This window comes from Epinephelus moara, chromosome 17, assembly GCF_006386435.1.
Source record: "Epinephelus moara isolate mb chromosome 17, YSFRI_EMoa_1.0, whole genome shotgun sequence".
NCBI lineage: Eukaryota > Metazoa > Chordata > Actinopteri > Perciformes > Serranidae > Epinephelus > Epinephelus moara.
The window spans coordinates 28802684-28825370 of record NC_065522.1 but is presented as its reverse complement, the minus strand read 5'-3'; the positions used below and the strand labels follow the sequence as shown (position 1 = coordinate 28825370).

General features: G+C 40.3%; 1 protein-coding gene across 1 annotated transcript; it reads right to left on the bottom strand.

Annotated features, from left to right (window-relative positions):
• Window positions 1-2245: 2245 nt before the first annotated feature.
• zgc:77880 (zf-DHHC domain-containing protein) lies at window positions 2246-19700 on the bottom strand. Its single transcript, XM_050067940.1, has 9 exons — window positions 19553-19700; window positions 18110-18198; window positions 16142-16215; window positions 14127-14239; window positions 13940-14001; window positions 13656-13776; window positions 13445-13517; window positions 13018-13198; window positions 2246-12909 (listed from the first exon to the last, which is right to left on the bottom strand). Exons 1-9 carry the CDS (start codon window positions 19675-19677, stop codon window positions 12818-12820), a joined length of 930 nt encoding a protein of 309 aa, XP_049923897.1. The 5' UTR covers window positions 19678-19700; the 3' UTR covers window positions 2246-12817.
• Window positions 19701-22687: the final 2987 nt, after the last annotated feature.

Genomic DNA, 22687 nt, shown 5'->3' with positions numbered 1-22687 from the left:
AGTCAAATTCAAAGACTTCTGAGTTTTGGTTTTCCTTGAAAACATTTTATGGTACATTTTTCTTTAAAAAACGACTTTGTCAAACATAATATATCCACACTGTCAAGAAAAAACACAGGCAACAGCAAAAGAAGCGTCCTTCAAACGCTGCAGCCTCTGAAATGAGACACAGCTAATATCACATTTTCCTAATTTAATGATAAAGTTAAAAATGTCTCTAAAAACATTTTTACTTAAAAGTGTTTTGCACTGTGGTTTGAAACTTTATTGTCATGTTACATTTATTGAGCATCATCTTATTTATTAAACTCATCATGTATGATTAAAGGGTTTACAGTCATCAAACAGTGGCGACTTGGGTTTGTCTCAACCTTCCATCTGCAGACTGATCACACTAACAACACTTTCAGTCTCATACTGAGACGCAGTTCATTTCATTTCCACTGGGTGTCCTCACCTTGCAGGCTCACGAGACCAAAAAGGACTCCTGCACACTGTCTCACTTGCAATATATAATTTCTTTGCGACGTTTCGGTAATAGACCTTTATCAGGCAAAAAAAAAAGGCTCACAAGACAGCCATTACATCTGTTAAAAAGCGTGTCATACCTAACCACACCTCTTAACTAAGGTAAAAGTTTCTGTCTCTTCCTTGCTCAGAGTTGCTCTGAGAACTTTCCTCAACACTCCTAAGCTGGGACTCCTTCCTAAAACTTTTAGGCTGAGTTAGGAGCTCTCTGAGAGTGTCCTTAGTGTTTGTGAATACGGGCCCAGATCCTTAAAGCTCTTTGTAAAGAACTGGTCCATCTGCTTTAACCTGTTAATGGTTTTTGATACAAGAGCCGGCACAACGGTGTCTACAGTAGTGATGTAATGTCTGATAGTGGAGCTCCGAGCCTTGTTTCAGTGGCAGTTTGGATGCAGTGATATTAAGCCGTCTTTTAACCTGAAACCTTTAACCTTTTTTTTGACGTTCATGGTGATTTGGGAGGCTATAGAAGATTAAAGTGGTTCTGCTGTACTAAGAATTAGAGCTAGGAAAATATTAGTCGTTGGTTCATTAAATCTAATAATCAGACCTGCAATCAGTCATGTTCAGTATTTGTTGATTCAACCTCATGGTCATTTTGGAGGCTGCGGTTTGTACTGCTTTTGAATTGTATTTTGTTGCACTATGAGCTGTTTTCTGACATTAAGTCTACAGGAACACCTGACACAGAATAACTGCACTGACATTAAACACTAATGTGTGTCATGTATGCATTGCTGTTAATTAAAAAGTAAGATGTCAAATAAATATATCAAAATGTACATTTTCAGTTATGATGGTTGGTATGTTTATTTTCTAGAATAATTCTAAGGCACTGTGAAAAAGACTAGTGGCACCAAAACTGTAGCGACGCAGCGCTGCATTTCCAGTAGTAGTTGTGCAACGAAAGTGGGGTATTTTTAGCAACACTTTGCTGCATTTCCAGGAGAGATTGTGCAACCAAAACAAGTGTGTTTTTAGCAACACATTGCTGCATTTCTGGTGGAGATTGTGCAACCAACGCTTTGTTGCATTTTCAGCTGCATTTGTGCAACCAAAACAGGGTATTTTCTAGCGACACATCGCTGCATTTCCAGGAGAGATTGTGCAACCAAAATAGGATGTTTTTTGCAACACTTTGCTGCATTTCCAGAGGTGGTTGCGCAACCAAAACTGGGTGTTGTTTAGCAACACATAGCCGCATTTCCAGCGGTGGTTGTGAGACCAAAACTGGGTGTTTTTTAGCAACACATTGCTGCATTTTCAGCAGAGATTGTGCAACCAAAACGGGGTCATTTTTTTGCAACACATAGCTGAATTTCCAGTAGTGGTTGTGCCACCAAAACCTTACCGTAAGTGTTTTTTGTGTGTAAAGATAACCATACATTAACCACAACATTGCTGAAACTTAAAGCTTTGATATATATCAGCTACATAATAAAATAAAAATGTTACATGTCCATGATTTGCAAAAGTCAATGTCGGATGCCAACATTTATTCTGGCGACTAGATTGCATCCAACAGCGACATCTTACCAACTTTAGTCTGTGGCCAAGGGGTAGATTAAAAAATAAATCAAAACATTAAAAAATAAATAAAATATATAAAAAATATACATCATAATACTGAAGCTCTCGAATTGCCATTTCATCTGGATTTTTAAGAGGTAATTTAAACTCACAAAACCCTTGAAAAAGATGAGAGGAGCCAGTGAAGTTTAAAAGACATCTGTTTTACTTCCAGTTGAACCAGCAGAGCAGCATGTCATTAGGAATAATACACAGGTCACGGTTTTCAAGATAGTAACAATAAATAAAACATCAGTCGGTTGTAAACTTGTTCATCATGAAGCCACATGATATTAAACTCTTTGTTGGTTTTGTTCGCAGGGCGTGAAACTAACTTTTTTTGGGCCAACCAGCCAACAAATAGAGTTTTACCAGCTGAAGGCTAAGTCCAGGCAAAACAATCCTTTACTGACCTGAGATAAACTTTCTCTACGTTTTACTGGTTTAAAATTTAAAACAGTATTTCAGAAGGTTGTATTTTACGTCTTTGGTTGATGTTTGTTTGATTAGCAAACAGCTTTTCAAAATTATGATAAAACGGCTTTGCAACAATTACAAGCCACTGTAGGTCAAGGGGAAAGCATTGATGCACTGTCTGTTGTTCTGCCATAGAAGTCAATAAAGTTCCAGGTTTTTGAATTGCCAAGCAGGCCAGCTGATCTGACTGATAAATGTTTGGCTGGTGGCTGAGTGTTAATTTCAGGCCCTCTTTGTTTGTACACACATTCCTTCCCGCTGTCAAGTAAAACAGCAAAAATAGGGTGCGCTTGTTTTGTTTCCTCCGACAGCTGGCAAGTGTGAGTGGGATTTTAAATGATGGAACCAGTGGTACGGAGGCGCCAAAGTGGATGAGCCAAAACAAGCGCACCCTGTTGAGCAACACTGATACAAAAGAAACAAACAAAAAAACAGATCAACTGCATTTTTCAACAGAGTCAAACAAGCAAGCCAGTACCCTGATAGTTAACACACACCTGGACAAAAAACAGTTTGAAATGTTTTTAGGGTGTTGGACAAAGGTGAGGTGTGCTTGATTTAAGAGTGACTGTGGGACTGTAAATTACTAACATTTTACAGAAAAGGCAAGAGAAGCACATTTTGATGTTAAATTCAAAGAGAAATTAAGACTTGACCTCGTGCACCTCACAAAAACATTTCAAACCTTTGTTTTACCCAGATCGCCATAGAAAACAAACATAAAAAGTTTCAGTAACTTTCCCTTCATGAGAATTGCACATCATCGAGATATAAAATACGGACCTTCCTATGTACAGCTAACGGAAACCAAACCTGGGCGAGGACGCACTGTAAATGCCCAGACACACCAAACCGACCGCGGGCGACAAGAGCCCCCTGCTACGTCATCTCATGTCGCTGTCTCAGCAAAAAAAAGTTGCACATGGACACACCAAACTGACGGCCAACAAGCACGTGTTTTGCACCTATGTGAGAGGACATGCCCCTCCATACCAGAAGATGGCAGCCTTCTGTAATCGTCATTCAAAAAGGGAAACCGGAAGAACGTCTTGACGCTAGTTAGCCAGTTAGCACGTTAATAACATTATCAAGGGTTGAAAGAACGAAGAATATTTACCGTGCGCCAGTGAACAATGACAAACCATCATGAAATGTTCCTGCCAAAGAACTCAATGGCTTAACAAAAATAATCTTACCTTCTGTAACAAGTACATTTTGACCTCACTCCCGTTTGACTTTAGCTTTTTGTTTACATTTGTCACTTGCCACTCTGCCAATCAGAGTAATTTCATTTGCCGGCTGGCTCTACTTTCACCACGCCGATCCGACATGCTGAATCAGCGGATAAAAGGCCAACTAGCGCCCATGAGGGCCAACGGTGCGTGACAAGCGTGGCAGACGCTCACCAACAGCCCAACTTTGACGACGTCCGACTGTCAGCTTGGTGTGTCAGGGCGTTAAGTGATACCTGCCCGTCGAGAGGTGTTGGAGAGCGGTTACCAGTGGCTACGAGAAACATTCAGGAAAATTTTGCACCCCCTCCTGCAGTCAAACACTACAAACACCAACAGAAATAAGGCATCTTTTAGCTTGGAGGGCGGCTGCTTTGTCGCCATGATGGGGTTTGAAAACATGCGTTCACACCCTGAGCTAACGAAACAAAATCACTTGGAAACAGATGATAAACTACGTCACTGGTAGTCTCAGATTAACAAAGTAAAAGATAAGGGATCTGCACTTCCTGGCATCACTGCCAATGTGATTTTGGTTCTCTGAAAGGTGCTAATGGACGAAGAAGTTGAGCCAAACAAAGCCTCTCAGTTCTCTATTGCTTTTGTTTGAAGGATGAAAGGAAACTGTTAGAATGGTAGCATCCATTGTTTTTTTTGTCGTTTTCCAACTTGTTATCGCTGAGCTTGAGCTGAATAGGAAATCGGGGAGAACTTCAATCTATAATTCGTAATTTTAAGAAACACACCTCTTTACTTTTTTGCCAAGGGTTAGATGAGAAGATGCATACCACAGCTAGAGCCAGGGGAATGGTTAGCTTAGCTTAGCACAAAGACTGGAAACTAGCCTAGCTTTGTCCAAAGGTGACAAAACCCATCTAAAGCTCATTAATTAACATGTTATATCTTATTTGTTTAATCCGTACAGAGTCTTATGGGGTCTAACCTCCCGTTTCCAGTCTTTATGCTAAGCTAAGCTAACTGGCTGCTGGTTGTAGCTTCTGTGGTATCAATCTTCTTATCTAACTCTCAGCAAGAAAGCAAATAAGTCGGTCCAGACACTAGAAGAAAATGGTGGCACTGCAGGATTCTGCAAACTAGGGGTGCACGACATTGGATTTTTTGCAGATATCCAATATGCTGAACAACTTTTTGGTTGATAACCGACACCGATCCACTTTTTTCCCCGCCTAAATTTAGTGAAGTAATAAATGATGTAGTCTATGAGCAGACCTTGTTACTACGGGGTGGACGGGATGGTAGACGGCATGATGCCTTGGCAAGACGCCTGCCAAGCTGCAGACCACTGTTCAAGACCAACAAACAACCAAAACGGTTGGTTTTTAGTGAGTCATTGCTGCGTCTTCCAGCAGCTTTGAGGCCAACAAACATGTGTGTTTTTTCACGACCCGTCTCTGCTGGGATAGTGCCAAGACAATCGGTTGTTTTAAACCAAGACACCGCTGCATTTCCAGCCAGGATAGTGCCATGAAAGGGGCTGTTTATTATCAAGGCTAATTAAAAACTGTACTGAAGCCCCACTGGTCATATAACCCTAAATCATACATATGTTGAATTTTTGTATTTAGTAAACCCATCAAACAAAGCAATGAAAATACATGTTTGGTCTGATCACTGTACAAAAAACCCTGTAACACAGCACCACCAGGGCCTGATGTACAAAACACAACAGCACGCTTGCAGTGTGAACGCAGCCTTACAAACCCTTTGTAAACGCCGCACGCCTCTCATAACCACCGCTAACGTCTCTCCAAGGTTGCTAGTTTGATAAAGAGTCAGGACATTTCAGTAACTTGAATTTCTTGAAACATGTGATCGTATAATAAAAAAGGCAGCTCACTCCGGGTGATTTAAAGTCACATAATTCAAGAAAGAGGGCTTTTCAGAGGAAACATCCTCTCCCAACTGGCAGTTCTCGTTCTGTAACACGTGAAGATCGTTTGTCAATACTCTGTTAAAACGGAGGGTTCATTAAATCCACTGAAGCACGTCATAATGTTCAGCCCAGGTCAAACACAGGATAACTATATATACACATACATAAAAACACGTGTAGGGGTGAAGTTGCCTTTGCCTCTTTTCAATTTATATCCAGACCATGAAAAACCACCTCAGTGTGAGTGTTTCACGATCATACATGATAAAATACGAGCAGTTTTCCATGTGAAGACGTAACTGTAACAACACTGGCAAAACCTAAAAACTGGCCGTTGCCATTCCAAAATATTAGCACCAGATCTTTTGACTGAAGTTTGAGGGCAAATCAAGGATTTAAATGCCATTTTTGCAACGTCTTTTAATGCCAAAGAAGACAATTCTAGTTTTCCATTTCTAAAGGATGGCGTACACTTGAAAATAAGGCTGCAACCAACAATTATTCCATTAGAGTATAGTGTATTGAGTATAGTACAAAAACTGTATAAAAGAAGTGGACACAGCCACTGTGCTGTCACCCACTGGGTTGTCGACTTCCGTTCTGAAGCCTCGAGTTCAGCATTTTGGCAGTCGTGATCTTGTTTTTTGGAGCCAGAAGTGACTATATTTGGACAAGAGGGCGGAGCTGTGGAGGATATGCATTGCTACAATTCGCAACTGTCAATCACAAGGTAGCCACGCCCCAAAGCACACCCTGCTTTATTGTCTATTTTACTCTAAATGGACTTGAAACCAGCGACTGAGACCATAAACTCATTAGAAAAATGTTTACTGAGGTAACACAACCCCAAATCCAAAACAAGTTGCGGCGCTGCGTAATGCTGATAAACAGAATGCAATGAATCGCGAATCCTTTTTGACCTGTACCAAACTTTGTTTTTTGTAATATACACTCATTCTGAATTTGATGCCTGCAACACGTTCCAAAAGAGTTGGGTCAGGTGCATGTTTACCGCTGTGTGACATCACCTATCCTTTTCACAACACTCAGTAAGTGTTTGGGAAGTGAGGACATTAGCTGTTTAAGTTTTTAAAGTTATTTTTTTTCCCCATTCTTGCTTGATATACGACTGAAGTTGCGAAACAGTCCGGGGTTTCCCGGGTCAGTCTAGTACCTGCACTCTTTTACAACGAAGCCACGCTGTTGTAACACGTGCAGAATGTGTATCATTGTCTTGCTGGAATAAGCAGGGACGTCATCTGGATGGCAGCATATGTTGCTCCAAAACATGTACCTTCAGCATTCATGGAGCCTTCACAGATGTGAAGTTTGCCCATGATGCCATGGGTAAACTTCACATCTCCATACCATCACAGATGCTGGCTTTGAGCTTTGAGCTGGTAACAATCTGGACGGTCCGTTTCCTCTAAAGCTCAGAGGACATGACGTCCATGATGGACTCGTCAGACCACAGCACACTTTTCCACTTTGTGTCAGTCCATCTCAGATGAGCTCAGATGCAGAGAAGTCAGCGTTGTTGATATCTGGCTCTCACTCTGCTTGGTAGAGTCTGAACTTGCATTTGTAGATGTGGCGACAAACTGTTACCGACAGTGGTTTTCCAAAGTGTTTCCTAGCCCATGTAGTAATGTCCTTTCTACCAGTGGTCCAGATTTCTCCTTAGTCATTAGTTCAAGGTCCACATAGTTAAATACATTCTTAAAAGTAGCATCATACTTGCATTTGGCCATGTCTTTGAGCTAGTTTGCTGTCTCTGTCAAGTAGCTGTCCATTAGTCACTTGCTCTACAGCAGGAAATTGCACTTCAAAAGAAAACCTCTGTGCTGGAAATTCACTGTACTTAAAAATAAGCGTGTTTTTCACAAGCTTGACACGTTTGTGAGTCACTTGCGTTCCATTCAGAATGGATCCGCGACCCACTTTTGGATCATGACCCACCAGTTGGGAAACACTGCTTTATGCAATCATGTTGGTTTTCAGAGAGTGCAGCCTGAGGGGTTAAAGGTCACAGGCATTCAATATTGCCCCTTACGTGCAGATATCTGCGGATTCTGTGGATCGTTTGAAGATATTAGAAGATGGTGAAATCCATCAATTCTTGCAACTGTGCATTGAGAAATACTCTTAAACTTTGGGACTACTTGCCCGCACATTTTATCAGGAAGTGGTGAACATCACGTCACCCTTGCTTGTACGCCTTCTGAGGTTGTCCCTTTCATACCCAATCATCTTGTCTTTGGACTGTATTCAGTTGCATATAGGTTGAAAAGGATTTGCCAATCAGTGCATCACAATTATTACACAATCAGGGTTTTAAATCAAGTGAGAAACAGGGTCATGTTCTTGTAGACTTCTACATGATATGGCTTCTTTTTGCAGCAGTGGAGTCGCCCCCTGCTGGTCATTAGAAAGAATGCAGGTTTAAGGCACTTCTGCACCGGCTTCGCTTCTCGGACCTGGACGCCACTATGTCTGCTTCTTTTACACAGTCAATAGTTTAGTTTCATATATGAGGAAGAAAAACATAAAATCTCCACATCCGAGAAGCTGAAGATGTGTCGTCTCTCTGCTTAAAGAGCGACAAACGAGATGAAGAAGTGTGGGTAGAAGTAGCTGTGGGTTACCTTCAGTCTATTTAGTCTCACCCCTTCACACTTCATCGTTGTTCGTACAACAGCAGCAAATCAACACGGAAAGGCAACTTCACCCGTCACATAAAAATACACAGTTATTGGTAGAGTTAACTCCACGGAATAGTTAGAAACAATAAATAAGTTAAGAACGTCCCTTCACTGAGATTTAGCAGAATACTGAGTGTACTCTGAGTGTGTGTGTGTGTGTGTGTGTGTCGGGGTGATTTGATGGGGAACGAATGACACAAAATATTACTTTCATCTCTGACATTACAAATATAATGACTTAAAAGGGTAGCATGACAGTAAACAATGCTTGTGTCTTTTTCTTCCCAGCATTCCCCCTTTTAAAATCTCAAATCACACCCTGTGTGCGTGTATGTGTGTGTGTTGTGGTAGTAGTAGTAGTGTAAATCTGTAACCGTAACACAGTTTAGTGAGTTAGCACGTCAAACTTTTTTGTACTTCAAAAAAAACAAACACAGGAATGAGGAAAAAACCAACATAAAAATGGAATCTCTTTGTGAACATTCTCAGTTTCCTGTTTGCTTACGAACCCCCGAGGCATCACATACACACATCTTAGTGGTTTCTGTTATACCTGCTTGATGGTATTAACTCACGGGTGTGATGGAGGACAGGTAGATAGAAATAAAATATTAGTGGATAATATAAGTGTTCAAAAACGTGAGTTGTTTATGGTATACTTGATATTTTCAGCTCAATAAATAATAGAAAATACACTGATCTGTGGTGTCTTTTGTTGTTTGTAGAAAGGGGAGAACCCATTACTATACTAATATGTGGCCAAAGGTATGTGGACGTTTGGTTTAGGGCCTTTTATGCCCTATTTATAGATCTGCCCCCGACTAAGAATTGGCCTAGTCGCCCAATAGTCGTCATTTAGGGCCATTAGTCGACTAGTTGCCTGCATGTTTAAGATATTAATGTAATGATTAAATGATATATTTTGGTGGTTTGAGTTGGAGGTGTGAGAAAGAATAGTATCAGTAACATTGTTAACACTGTGCTACATTACAGAGAAATACAAAACCGTACTAATGAACCTTCATTAATATAGGCCTATATTTTATCTACAAGTGCACGTCACACACTGAGCGAGCCGCCTGTTAATGACGCTGTGGGCTAATGGGCATGTAGCTACTTCCATGTTTCAGATGATACGTCATGTTTGTAGTCGACCAATGAAGATGAGTTTACATATCACCTTGGGTTCGTCCTTCACCTTCTCAAAATGATCCCACACTTTAGATTTCCTGCCCGGCATGTTATTAACTAGCCTGTGGAATAACCGCAGGTACCAGCCCTGGAAATTAACCTGACTCCTGTCTGACTGCTGAGCGTGGACACTTCCTGTGTCTGTCCTTTCAAATTAAAGTCCCACATGGTCATATAGGTTTTGATTTATTCTGACTCCTAATAGAGTTTCACGTTTGTTTATTTTTGTTTTTTCTGCGAAAAGCGACAAATGAAATCTTGCCGACAAACGACCGTTCTGATTGACTAACGTTTGGTCGACTATTCGGGGGCAGCCCTACTTATTTCAACTGCATGGTGCAACACGACTCGACCCACTTGGAACGATCCTTTTTTTGGGTTCCATCTGCAAATAGACAGTACCTGGTATATTTTTGGTACCACCTCGGTCAAAGTTCCAAGTGAGCTGATGTGATGGAAGGTGAAGTTTAAACACCGCAGTTTCACGCACAATCCCTATGACGATTGGCTAAGATTCACCTGAAGAAAATGTTGGCAGTGTTACATTTGTATGTTTCATATGTATCTTGCCAATGATTGTAAAATGTCATAGCGTATGAGCTGACTTAGTCATCTGAAGGTGGAGGGCGGATGGTATGTCACCAAGGCGAGATGCTTGTCAAGCTGCACACCGCTGTTCGACCACAACAAATGCGGTCATGATTTAGGGAGTCATTGCTGTGTTTCCAGCAGGTTTTTAGGCACAAAACGTGGGTGTTTCATAGCTTTGGTTTTTACTGAGACGTCGCTGCTTTTCAAACCAGGATAGTGTCCTAGTGAAACGAGGTATCTCAAACTAAACATGATCTTTTTCCTAACCATAACCATGTGGTTAACATATGAGCTACATAGCAACATACAAATGCAACGTATCCATGGTTCGCAAAAACGTACAATGCCAACATTTTTTCTGGTGACTGAGTCGTGTCCCACCTACGCTGAGGAGTACTGCTAACAGATGAAAACAAATGAGAAAAGTACCTTGTGCCAAAAGTGAGTCGAGTCAAGCGGAACCCTGCAGCGGAAATTCGTTGAAAGTTACAATGAAGGGACGACACAACAGTGTGCCTCCAACTTTGGAGCAACAGTTTGGGGAAGACCAAACGAATGTCGCCACAAACAATGTCAGCATAAATAAAGAGTTTTCCCAGTTTAGTGAGGAAGAACTTGACTGGGTGCTGTGAAGAGCGCTGACTTTAACCCCATCCATTTGGGATGAACTTGGATGAGCCGGATCTTATCGCCCAACTCACTGTTGGATAGGGGTGGGGGGAAAAAAAATTGATTTTTAGATGCATCGAGATTCTGTCTTGAACGATGCGAGCATCAATGCGGAAAACTCGTAATTGATTTTAATTTTATTTTTATATTTATTTTTCAAATTACTGTAACTTCTCGACCATCCACGCTATCGACGTAATTCCAACGGATTCTGAAAGCTGAGAAGCGGATATACGATTATGGTAGTGATGTCATTACCTGTGGAGGAGGGGAGGGAATTGGAGGAGAGTGACAGCTGACGAGGAGAGTGCAAGTTGGAGTGATTTAGCAGTGATTTAGTCGAGTTTGGGTGGCGTTTTCTTTGTAAATAATATTTAGTGTTGTAAATAATAGTATTTGTGGTTTTTTGAGAGCTTTTGAGTTTTTTTATGCCGTGTTTTTGAGTGTTTTTTGTCGTGTTTTCACCATAGTTCGTAGCTTTGCCATCGTTTGTCTTTTTTGCAATAGTTCGTGTTTTTACAGTCCACAGATAGTTATAGTCAGTTATAGTTTTGTAAATACTGGAGGAGAAATGTCGAGGAGGTCGACGAGGGACAGGAGAGTCCCGTTGAGATGTGTGGATGAGGAGGATGGACCAGAGTAGACTGGTGGAGTGTATCATCTCAACCACAGTAAGTAACATAGTTTGTATGCACTGGATATGTATTCCCAGCTTTATTACAATAATGTTTTTCAATATCTAGGGTAACTTTTCTTATTGGCTTGTTTTAGAATCGAGAATCGTTTTAGAATCGAGAATCATTGCCCTCAGAATCGGAATTGAATCGAATCGTGAGGTGCCTAGAGATTCCCACCCCTACTGTTGGACCTCAGTGAATGAGAGCAAATCCCTGCAGCACGTTCCCAAAACTGGGGGTAAGCCTGAAAAGTAGTTTTGGGATGAAACTGCTGTCAAAAGGTGTCCACATACTTTTGGCCATATATTTAAAGTTAAAATCCAACCTGTTTTGAACCTGCGTAAAAGTATAATGCAGTTGGGAAAACATCAGATATTGGTACCAGTTTTAAAATTCCACATCAGTGCACAATCCAGTATCGATTTAAAGCTGCGGGAAAATGAATTTGATTCTATATAAAAGAAAACATAAAACTTTTAAAACATAAAAGGTAAAACCTACCTGACCTCCTTTAGAGGTTTTTTGTTCGAGAAGTTGATGCTTGTTTGCGTCAGAGAAATAATAAATACAGCTCCCTTAAAAACACCGTAATCAAAAGATGGCACTAGGGTTAGACTGACATGTAGGTCGATGCTGATTAAAGTCGTAGAAACCCTCTTTAGGTCTGATTCTCGTGTTTATGCAGAAATATTTTTGCATAATGTGTTTCATTATAAGCATCTTAGAGTTTCCACTGGACTGTTTTGGTGTCTCGTGATGGCCTGAATGTTATTTCAGAGGCTTTTGGTTCAAACAGGAAGTGCATCCTGGGGGCCCTGAATGTCTGAAATTACTGGCCGTGAAAATCGTTAAATTTCATTGAGGGTAATACATCCAATACCAGCAGCTTTGGGTTGAAAAAAAAATGCGTATAAACCCACATCAGTCAAACCCCAGTGTTCACAGAGGGCCAACTCTTCCACAAAACAATGCCAACAACACTGGCAGATCGGGACAAAACGGGGACTGTCGGAGCTCCACTGTCACGACAGGAAGGAAATTCATGAGTCTGAGGCTGAACACGTTTAGGTCCTGGGGGATTAAGTCACACACACTTCACACATTCATTCATTCATCTAATACACACACACACACACGCAGTCTTTTTCCCCCCTTCATCCTCCTTCCTCTTCAGCACTCAGGTCCAAAGATAAAGATAAGACATCGTAGTTAGGCAGAAAATTCACACTCACTCTCACACACACGCAAAACCTTTCCTTGCCCTCTGTCGCCCTCACAGCTCAGCGGTCAGACGTCGTAGTCGGGCAGGGCGGAGTACGTGATGCCGCCGACTGACGGAGGGCTGGAGTGAAGAGGAAGGAACCAGCAGAAGACCGAACCTGGAGAGAGAGCACAGTGCCGAAATGATCCAAACACACGACGAGCGCTCTGATAAGAACAGTCGTTGGCGGTGTATTTCAAACCGTGGACGACAAACACAAACCCACCTCTTCCGAAAACCTCCCGCAGCAGAGCCAGCTTTGGCTTGCGGGTGTGTGTGGGGTGGTGAGGCAGCTGAGAGGAGGCGGAGGAGGAGGAAGAGGATGAAGATGAAGAGCCACGGTCCTTGATCATCAGCCTGTTCCTCATCTGCTCGATGGGAGTCTCGTCTGTGATTATGGAGACCAACTGGAGGGAGACACAGAGAGGGAAGAAAGTGCGTTATTACATTTCAGGACACTGGATTCACGACTTTTTGAGGCCTAATATAATAAAGTTTTTCAACCTGGACCCTATTTTCCCATTATTAACACTGTTCAACAAATGTAGTGAAGTAAAAAGTGCAATATTTCCCTTTGAGGTGTGGAGAAGTATAAAGCTGCATGAGATTAAAATACTCAAGTTAAGTACAAGTTTATGTGTGTGTGTGTGTACCTGATCGTAGAAGATGACCATGACAAACACGCCAAACAACACCGACTCCACCAGGAGGATGATGTAGTGAGCGCTATGAGAGAGAGGAAGAAACAGAAACAGCAGGCTGACTGATCAGAATCGACACACAACTACTCACAGACTGTTTCACACTGAAACACCAGAGTTCAGTTTCAAAGACCACCCTGTTTTCACTCCGCAGAGGACTCACACTATCAGGTGCTTGCTGGGCGTCTCCTCCCCTTCCTTCTCTGCATCACCTTCTCGCTCGTTCCTTATCCGCCACACCCAGGCCGACACCACCAACACCATGGAGTACAAACTGGCCATGCCTGCACTCACACATACACAGTACACCATTACAACATCAGTGGCACCACCTGCAGGTGTAGTTGTGGTAGCAGCAGTGTTGGAAGACGTATTTAGATCCTTTACTGAAGTAAAAACACGAATACCAAACTCCACTGCAAGCTGTGGTACAGTGTTTGTACTCACCGGTGTAAAAGAGAAACTGGATAAAATACTTCTGGTTCAGCTCTCCGACACAGTTGTTGATCCTAAAATACACAAATCAGGACGTGGGTGAGAAGAAGATGACTGAAGAAAGAAGAGGAAGAGACAAAGTGTGAGAGATGAAAAGTGGAAGTTACGAAACAAAGAGGATCGGCGTGCGATGTCTCACCAGGGACAGTGATGGTCCATGCGGCGTATACACCTCTGACAGACACGGCAGTGATGCGCTCTGGGAGGTCTGTAGGTTTCGCAGCGACTGCACACCGTCCAGCCTTCGCAGCCCTGAAAACAGACGGACAGTTTGATGGATACTCAAACACAAATAATCCAGTTTCAGCTGGAGTGTTTGTTTTTCTCGCATGCCTCCACGGTGAACAGAGAATCCAAAAATGGAGAAAATTCTTGATGAACTGTAGCCATAGGGGGCCACATTTAACAAGAGCAAAACTAGATCAAAACATCTGTTTACAGACTCTCGCACAATTCCAGCTGTATAATCCAAGTTTATACTTTATATTTATACTTCTGCATCGAATCAACGTCGTACCTATCTCTGCATCGAAGCAGAGCCTACGCCGTATCCTACATCATAGCCTGATGTGCACCTCCAGACAATAAAGGCTCCACAAAAATAGCATTTTAAGTCTTGTGTGTGATTTATCCTGGCTTCATATGAGCAGAGGAAAACTCTGCTAGTCGCTAGGCTATTTATACAATGTAAAATGCCATAGGCTTGTGCTAATAACGTTAGCATGTTGTATTTGTGGGGAAAATGTGTCCAGATAAAGACAAGTGTTTGTCTGTGAATTCTGCGAGTTATAGTGAAGCTGATTTGTGTACTTGTGTTTGAAACTGTGTCTATTAGGCCATGTTTAATGTGTGTTTAATGTGTGTTTAGAATCAACTTAACTTTACAGCACTTCACAGAATCCCCAAGTATAAATGCTCACAGCGGCGTAGGGCATGTGCGTAGGCTACGGCGTAGGCTCTGCTTAGAGCTGATGCACAAGTATAAATCTGCCTTTATCTATCCAGTCGTATGCTTACTTCCCAGACAGACAGGCTGGCTTTGAAGAGAGCCTCGCTAAGTTTTACTTGTACTTCAGTTCCCTGTCAGAAAGGGCTGTCTGTTTGAGAAGGACTGAGCATACGACTTGAATTATATTGCTTTTCTTGTTGTTGGAGGTGGACCCCTATGACTTTCCTCCATATCTGGATTCACCAAGAAGGTATGCAAGAAACACAAAGCTTTCATCACCAATGAAAAGTAGCATGGCTAGTATAGATTACACTGTGTTTTATGGAATTAACAATTACATTTTTTGTTGAACTTTAAAATTAATATAAGAAAATAAATCTCACAATCTTACGTAACCCCTGCAGAACTCCCAAGGTGCCCCTAGAAGTACCTGTACCCCCATTGGAGAAACACTGCCTTAAATGGTTAATCAATTATTAAAGTTTTTGTTGAATTATTTTCTGTTCATCCACTGATTCTTTTAGCACAACACTGGCTTAAAAGATCTAAAAATGTACCTTGTAGATGCAATTTTACCACACCTGTCTACCAACATTATGAACCCAGAACAACAGAAGAAGGTCTGATCCCAGCACCCACAGACGTTAGAGATTCACGCTGTTTTTTTCTGGTCAGCCAGTACCCAAAAAGCTAAGTCAAGAATCACACACATTCAGAGTTTCCTGTTTTCAGTCGAGCTACAGATTCATACGTCATCCCCATCACTGTAACACCATCAAGACAACTCTTCACAGGCGTCTGCCATTAAGCTCATGAGTGCATAATAACAAGCCCAAAAGCAGACATAAGTACAGCTGTTAAGATGTAAATACGGAGTCACCACCAGATAAATATATAGCTGTTAATAATAGACTTATAATCAGAGAGGAGCTCTCTGTTATTAGCCTTTAGCTCTCTGTTGAGTTCATGACAAAAATATTTCCAAGGTGGAAAGATTCACTTTATCTCTTAGCTGGAAACGGCTGACGTAGCTCTGTGCTATCCAACAGACACAGAACTACATGATACGACTTTCTGGAACAATTTAAAGCTACTTCAAACGTTTTTGAACGATTCGTATTTGACTCTGCAGTAAAATGACAGCCTAAAGTTTGTGTAACTAGTAAGATTAGAAGGATTAGGAGAATTTTAACCATGCGACTCACCCTCTCATTCATCCGAGACGACTGGGAGCGAAGGTCTGAGAAGTCTATGGCTGTCTCAGGGAGAGGCACCATACCTGGACAACACATAAACAAACATTAAATACAAAGGGCAAATAAAGTGTCTTTTCTTTTCCTGACTGTTTCTCCCATTTCCTGCAATGGCCCTGAGAACTCAACACACTGCAACTTCAGAAAACACCTTCACCAATTTGACTACACAGAGCTGCAAATAAGAGAAAACACAACCAAAGGCAGACATGCTGCAAGTAGCATCACACGCCAACAGACACCGTTTCGAGGGGACGCTGAAAAGTGATGCGCATGGCAGTTATTTTCTCTAACTGCTGCTCAAAGTCAAGGAAGGATGCTTCAACCGCTGCATTTCAAGGATGTGCTGTCATCGAAGCCCGCTTAAGGACTGTTCCGATGTCTTGGATCCTTAAGTGCTGCATCGTAGGCAACTGGACTTGCTTGAGTATCTTGAACATGGTTCAACTCTCATCCAAGAGGCTTCTCCACGTTTTAGATGAGAGTTGAAACGTCTTCAAGATACTCAAGCAAGTCAAGTTGTCCATCCATTTTTATCCGCTTATCCCAGGCCGGGTTGTGGGGGTAGCAGTCCGAGCAAAGCACCCTAGACGTCCCTCTCCCCAGCAACACTCTCCAATGAAGAACAGTTCACTTAGACACACTAATAAAGCAGAAGGGATCTGCTATTTCTGGAGCTGTACCCACAACCCTTCCCTTTTCAGCTCCGGTTGGTGATGTACGTTCCCCTCATGATTGGTGGAGGCTGCGCATCGATCGGCCACCATGATAACCAAGTTCTGCTGTTAACAATAGTTTGTAAAACCTTCTATGGACGCAGACTAATGGGCCAAACTGATTAACTGACCATACTCTAGCCCGTCCGTCTATCCCTCATTTTCAGCCACTTATCCAAAGCCGGGACACGGGGGCAGCAGGCTAAGCAAAGCACCCCAGATGTCCCTCTCCCCAACAAAAGCTTTCAAGCTCCTCCTGGGGGACACCAAGGCGTTCCAAGGCCGGACGATATATGTTATCCCTGCACCATGTTCTACCCCGGGGCCTCCTACCAGTAGGACGTGTCTGGAATGCCTCCAACAAGAGGTGCCCAGGAGGATCCTGATCAGATGCCCGAACCACCTCAACTGACCCTTTAGATCCAAAGGAGCAGCGGCTCTACTCCGACCTCCCTCTGGGTGTCCGAGCTTCTCCCCCTATCTCTAAGGCTGAGCCCAGACACCCCATGGAGGAAACTCATTTCGGCCACTTGTATCCGGGATTTCATTCTTTCAGTCACTACCCAGAGCTCATGACCATAGGTGAGGGTTGGGACGTCGATGGACCAGTAAATTGGAAGCTTTGCTTTCTGGCTCAGTTTCCTCTTCACCACGATGGTCCAGCACAGCGCCTGCATCACAGCAGACGCTGCATCAAACTGCTGATCCATCTCACGCTCCATTCTACCCTCACTCATGAACAGGGCTACAAGATATTTGAACTCGTTCGCTTGGCCTTGCAGCTAGCTTGCTTGATAATTCCTCCACGCTGTCATGGCCCCCTGGTTACAGAAAATGCTACAGCGCCTATTCATTTCAAAAGAGCAACAGCCAATGGGGAAACACCCTTGTCATCACTCACTCAGTGACAAACAAATCTGTCTCATTTATAGGGTTGGCCAATTCTCCCGCTGTTTTTGAAATTGTATGGCGGAAACTTTCCAGTGAAACACACCTGCACACTCTCTGGACTGTTCTATCATGATTGAGGTGGGAAGGAGTCTTTACTTTGAGAAGCACCATCTATTTGCACGTGTTTGCAGTGTGCTGAGCTCTCAGGGCCACCGTACATTTCCTTCTTGCCTCATGAGCCTGAACAGTGAACACACACACACACACACACACACACACACACACACACACACACACCCTCACAGTTACTGACCGGGGTCTGAGAAGACAGCTTTGGAGTGGCAGGCCAGCAGCAGCAGCAGAATCAGGTTGAACACTGATCCATGCAGAGTACACCAAACACTGAGGGTTAGAGAAGGAGACTCAATGCACCAAACAAACACCATTTGTCATTTCATTAACTCTTTTGTTATGTGTAGGGCTGCGATTAATCGATTAACCTGCCAACTATTTTCCAAAATAATCGTTAGATCTACAAAATGCCAGAAAGACACAAATTAAAGAAGCTGTTTTGTCCAGTTTTCGATAATACGAAAAAAGGAAAAACAGGTTCTCGAATTGGAAAAGCATTTTTTTGTCATTCTTGGTCAGGAAAGTTATGAAAATGATCAATAGATTATTAAAATTGTTTTGAAATAAACAAACATATAGCTAACTCGAGTGGGAAAAACGTAGAGTGAAACTTTCACAGCAGTCAGATTAATCACGTTTGTAGTTTGATATGGCAACGAATTTGACTGATTTTAGCGACAGTAACAAGCTTAGACCCTGTTAATTAGGCAATACTCGTTTGAGGACACTGGGACTTTATTATCGTTGACAATATTTAGTTTTTTATACTTATCGGATCCTACTGATCTCAAATAACTAGGAGAAATTAAAAACGCATACCAACCAAAATTCAGGTCTCAGGAGGTTAAATGCTCTGAACAATAAAATACATCGTCTTTGAAGCGTCTTTGTTATTTCCATATCACGACATAAAGCTCATGAACGCACCAAAGTCGGGAAATTGGACTATCCGAGGCGCACCTGAACGCTACTTTAGTGTGACGTTTACAAATTAATGTAGCAAGTGGAGTTTTAAGCACAATATTTAGGCTACTTCTTAATTGTAATGAAGGATAATGGTAAAGACGCATAAAATAAAAATATATAAGTGAAGAACAAACACCACAAAATTGTACTTGAGTACTCTACACCTCGAGTAAATGTACTTAGTTACATCCCAGCACTGTTTTTTTGGCCTGAGACTGTGTCACTGTCAACTAGAGCTACAGGCTAAATTAATAGAAATACAAAAAGTGTTATTTAACGTAAGGAATTAAGACAGTGAACTATAAATGTGATGTAAAGTCAGTAAATCCCTGTATTCTTAAACGCATCCGTGACAAACAACTGAAACCTCCTGTCACGTTACAGCTGACTGTTTCGGGTCCCAGCTAGTAAACAAACGGAAACACACATGTAATCTGGTGTCACCTCAATAAAAACCCGTCAGAAACACGCACCTGGATTTAAATAAATACGTGTTAGTGTGATAAAAACAAGTTTGGTTAGGATTCAGCAGAGGCAGAGAGACAGAGAGGAAGCTGTCAGACCTGTCTGCTGTCATATGAATGGAGACAGCGCAGAGGAGCAGACGCCATGTCGGTTTTTTATGGGGTTAAACGACATTAAAACACAAAGTACCGACCTGTCCGAGTAGGCGGGGATGAGGACATACTGTATGACCACGTAGTCCGCGTAAAACACGCTGAAATAAGTTAAAATCAGACAGATAACGCCGCAGGGGTCTCGCCTACAGCGCAGAGACGCCATCTTCTGCCGGGCTCCGCCCCCCTGTCCCCCGCCTCATGCTGCCTTCCCGGACCGTGGGAAATCACAGGCATTTCTTAAAGGGCCAGTTCACTCATTTTAAAAAATGGCGCACGCCATCCAAGCATATTGCAAATTATATTTTCATGCTCTAATATCTATATCTATATGTATGTTTTTGTGTCTAACTATGTATATTGCTTGAAAATATAACAATTATATCTTGGAAATATGTTACTTTTCCTTTTTAATTCTTCCTTATTGCTGCTTTTATATAGGTAGCAATATTTTCCATTCATCGTTTTTATTGTTTATACATTTTTATTTGAATATTTTAAATATTCTTAAGTATTAGAGAATTTTATTCTATAATCAAAGTTTGGTACTTACGCTATAATTTAAATTTAACTGTCATATTGAACACATTTTACAGATTTTTTTGTATATAATATGTACATTTATATATAGACACAGTTATGTACATACCGCCTATTTAACTGTACATGTTTCTCTCGAATATAATTTCCCTTTTCTGTTTATTTCTTCTTTAAAAGTTCTGCTTTTATTTGGGTTGTTCTATTTTCTATTTATCTATTTTACTGTTTATATTCTATTCTCATTTAAAATTTTCATATTCTATGACGAAAGTGTTCTTTTCTGTACTATGTTTTCTTTTTAGTCATTTTACGGTGATATTACACGTATTTAGATATTTTTGTATGTGAATATATGTATGTTTATATGTACATATGTAATCATATATGTCTCTTGTAAATAAAATTTAGGTTTGCTTTTATTTATAAAAAAAAATTGCCTATTTTTTTGATTATGTACTATTCTTATATACATTTTATTAATAGCTGTATGTATATCTATATTTACATTTTCTGTGTGTATAGCGTGGAGGAGGCTACAGCAACAACAACAATTCTTGGTCTAAGCCTGTATTTTGCCACAACAATAATAAAATCATTGAGTCCGTATTTCGTCCAACAAACCCAAAAAATTCAATTTTCAGATTTTTTTTTTTTCAAATTTTCAAATTGGAGAAGCAATATGTTGTCACTTTTTTAGTCAGAAAAAGATGTATAAGATGAATCAATCATCAAAATAGTTGACAAAAACTACATATATATGTCAAGGGGACATAACGTGCACAGGTGTAACTAATAATGCTCCTAACTGCTGAGTTGCATTAACAGTAACTGCATAAACAGAGGCGTCAGTGATCTTACTGGTTTCACCTGAACTTTCCTCCTACATCCTTTATGTATACACAGTACAGGATGCTGCCTTCAGGGACCGTAGGACATAATGTGGCTCAATTTTTAAAGGGCCAGTTCACTGAAAAACAAAACAAAACAAAACAAAAAATAAAAAATAAAATAAAAAAAATTACATTTTTAAAAAGATGGTTTTGTTATTTGGAGTTTTTACCCCAGGAAACCATTTTTTTGTTTCCATGCCTTCATTGATCATATTTATTATCTGATAATGTTGATTTTTTTTTTTTTTTAAATTTTGTTGTTATTTGTTTTTTTATTTGTTTTTTTTGCCTATTGTTTCTTGAAAGATAGATTCGCAAAATTAAAACCACCTGACTGTGTGACAACTTATTTATTTATTTATATAAGTATTTTTATTGGGTTTTCAGGGACAAGTAACGTGTACATTGCAAAGGTAGCAATCTGTATCCAACACAGAGGCAAGATAAAGTAATGTCCAGTAGAGACAAATATAGAGAACAAGAAAGCAGCAAACCATAATAATAATAACTACAATAATAATAATAAAAACAATAAAAGTAGTAATAATAATAAAATGCAGTTAAATAAAATAAAACAAATATAAAAATACTGTACTACTGTACACTACTGTAAACGTACATGAGCACAAACCTTGAATCTCGAATTTTACGAGTTGCACCTGAAGGCAATCTTGAGCCTAAATATATTTTATTTATGGTACTTTCTAAAATAATAGATAAAAGATAAAAATGAAAAAATACACATTGAAATAATAATAAGAATAAATAATAATACATAAAAAGTACACACATAATATGATACATAAAAATAGAAAATAAAAATGAAAAAGTACACATTGAAATGATAATGATAATAATAATAATAGTAATTATTATTATTATTAAATTAAAGTATTAAATATACTTAAATTTAATAATAATAATAATAATAATAATTATTATTATTATTAAATTAAAGTATTAAATATACTCAAGCATTAGAGAATTTTATTCTATAATCAACGTTTTCTATTTGTGCTATAATTTAAAATAGTATTTTTAAAAGATATTATTTTTTATTGAATACATATTGAAACAACAACAACAACAACAACAACAACAACAATAATAAAAATAATAATAACTATTATTATAGACAAAACTAATAATAAAAAATAAAAATGAAAAAATACATATTGAATATTATTATTATTATTTTAAATGTTCTTTAGTTCTCCTTTTTTTCCTCCTTAAAAGTTCTGTGTTTATTTAAATATTAAACAATAATAATACATATCAAAATTTTTGATCATTTTATAGTCGATACATAGGTGCATAACCACAAAACTTGAATGTCGGATTTTCCGAGTGCACCTGAAGGCAATCTTGAGCCTAAATTTATTTAATTGATTCTACTTCCAGCTTTTTTAGATAGTGTAATGTAATCAATAAAAACACTTTGTCACAATTATAAATACAGAATTTAAAATGTTACGTCACCATCAAAGCAGGTGAAGCACCGGGGCCTTGAAGTGCTCACTGTGCAGAAGAACAATAATCTGAATCATATTTATTATGTCAGGTGTGACATGATGTGTAGATACCGCTGGGTGCTTTGTAAATCCAGACACTGCCAGTGTGTGGCCTGCAGGTGGCAGCAGACCTCCTCCTCCTGCATAAAGCTGACATGTCCTCACCCCGTTGCTCCTCCCTTGCAGTAGGCAGTAACCAACTCGTCATCCTCCTCGTTTGCTCAACACTTTTTGT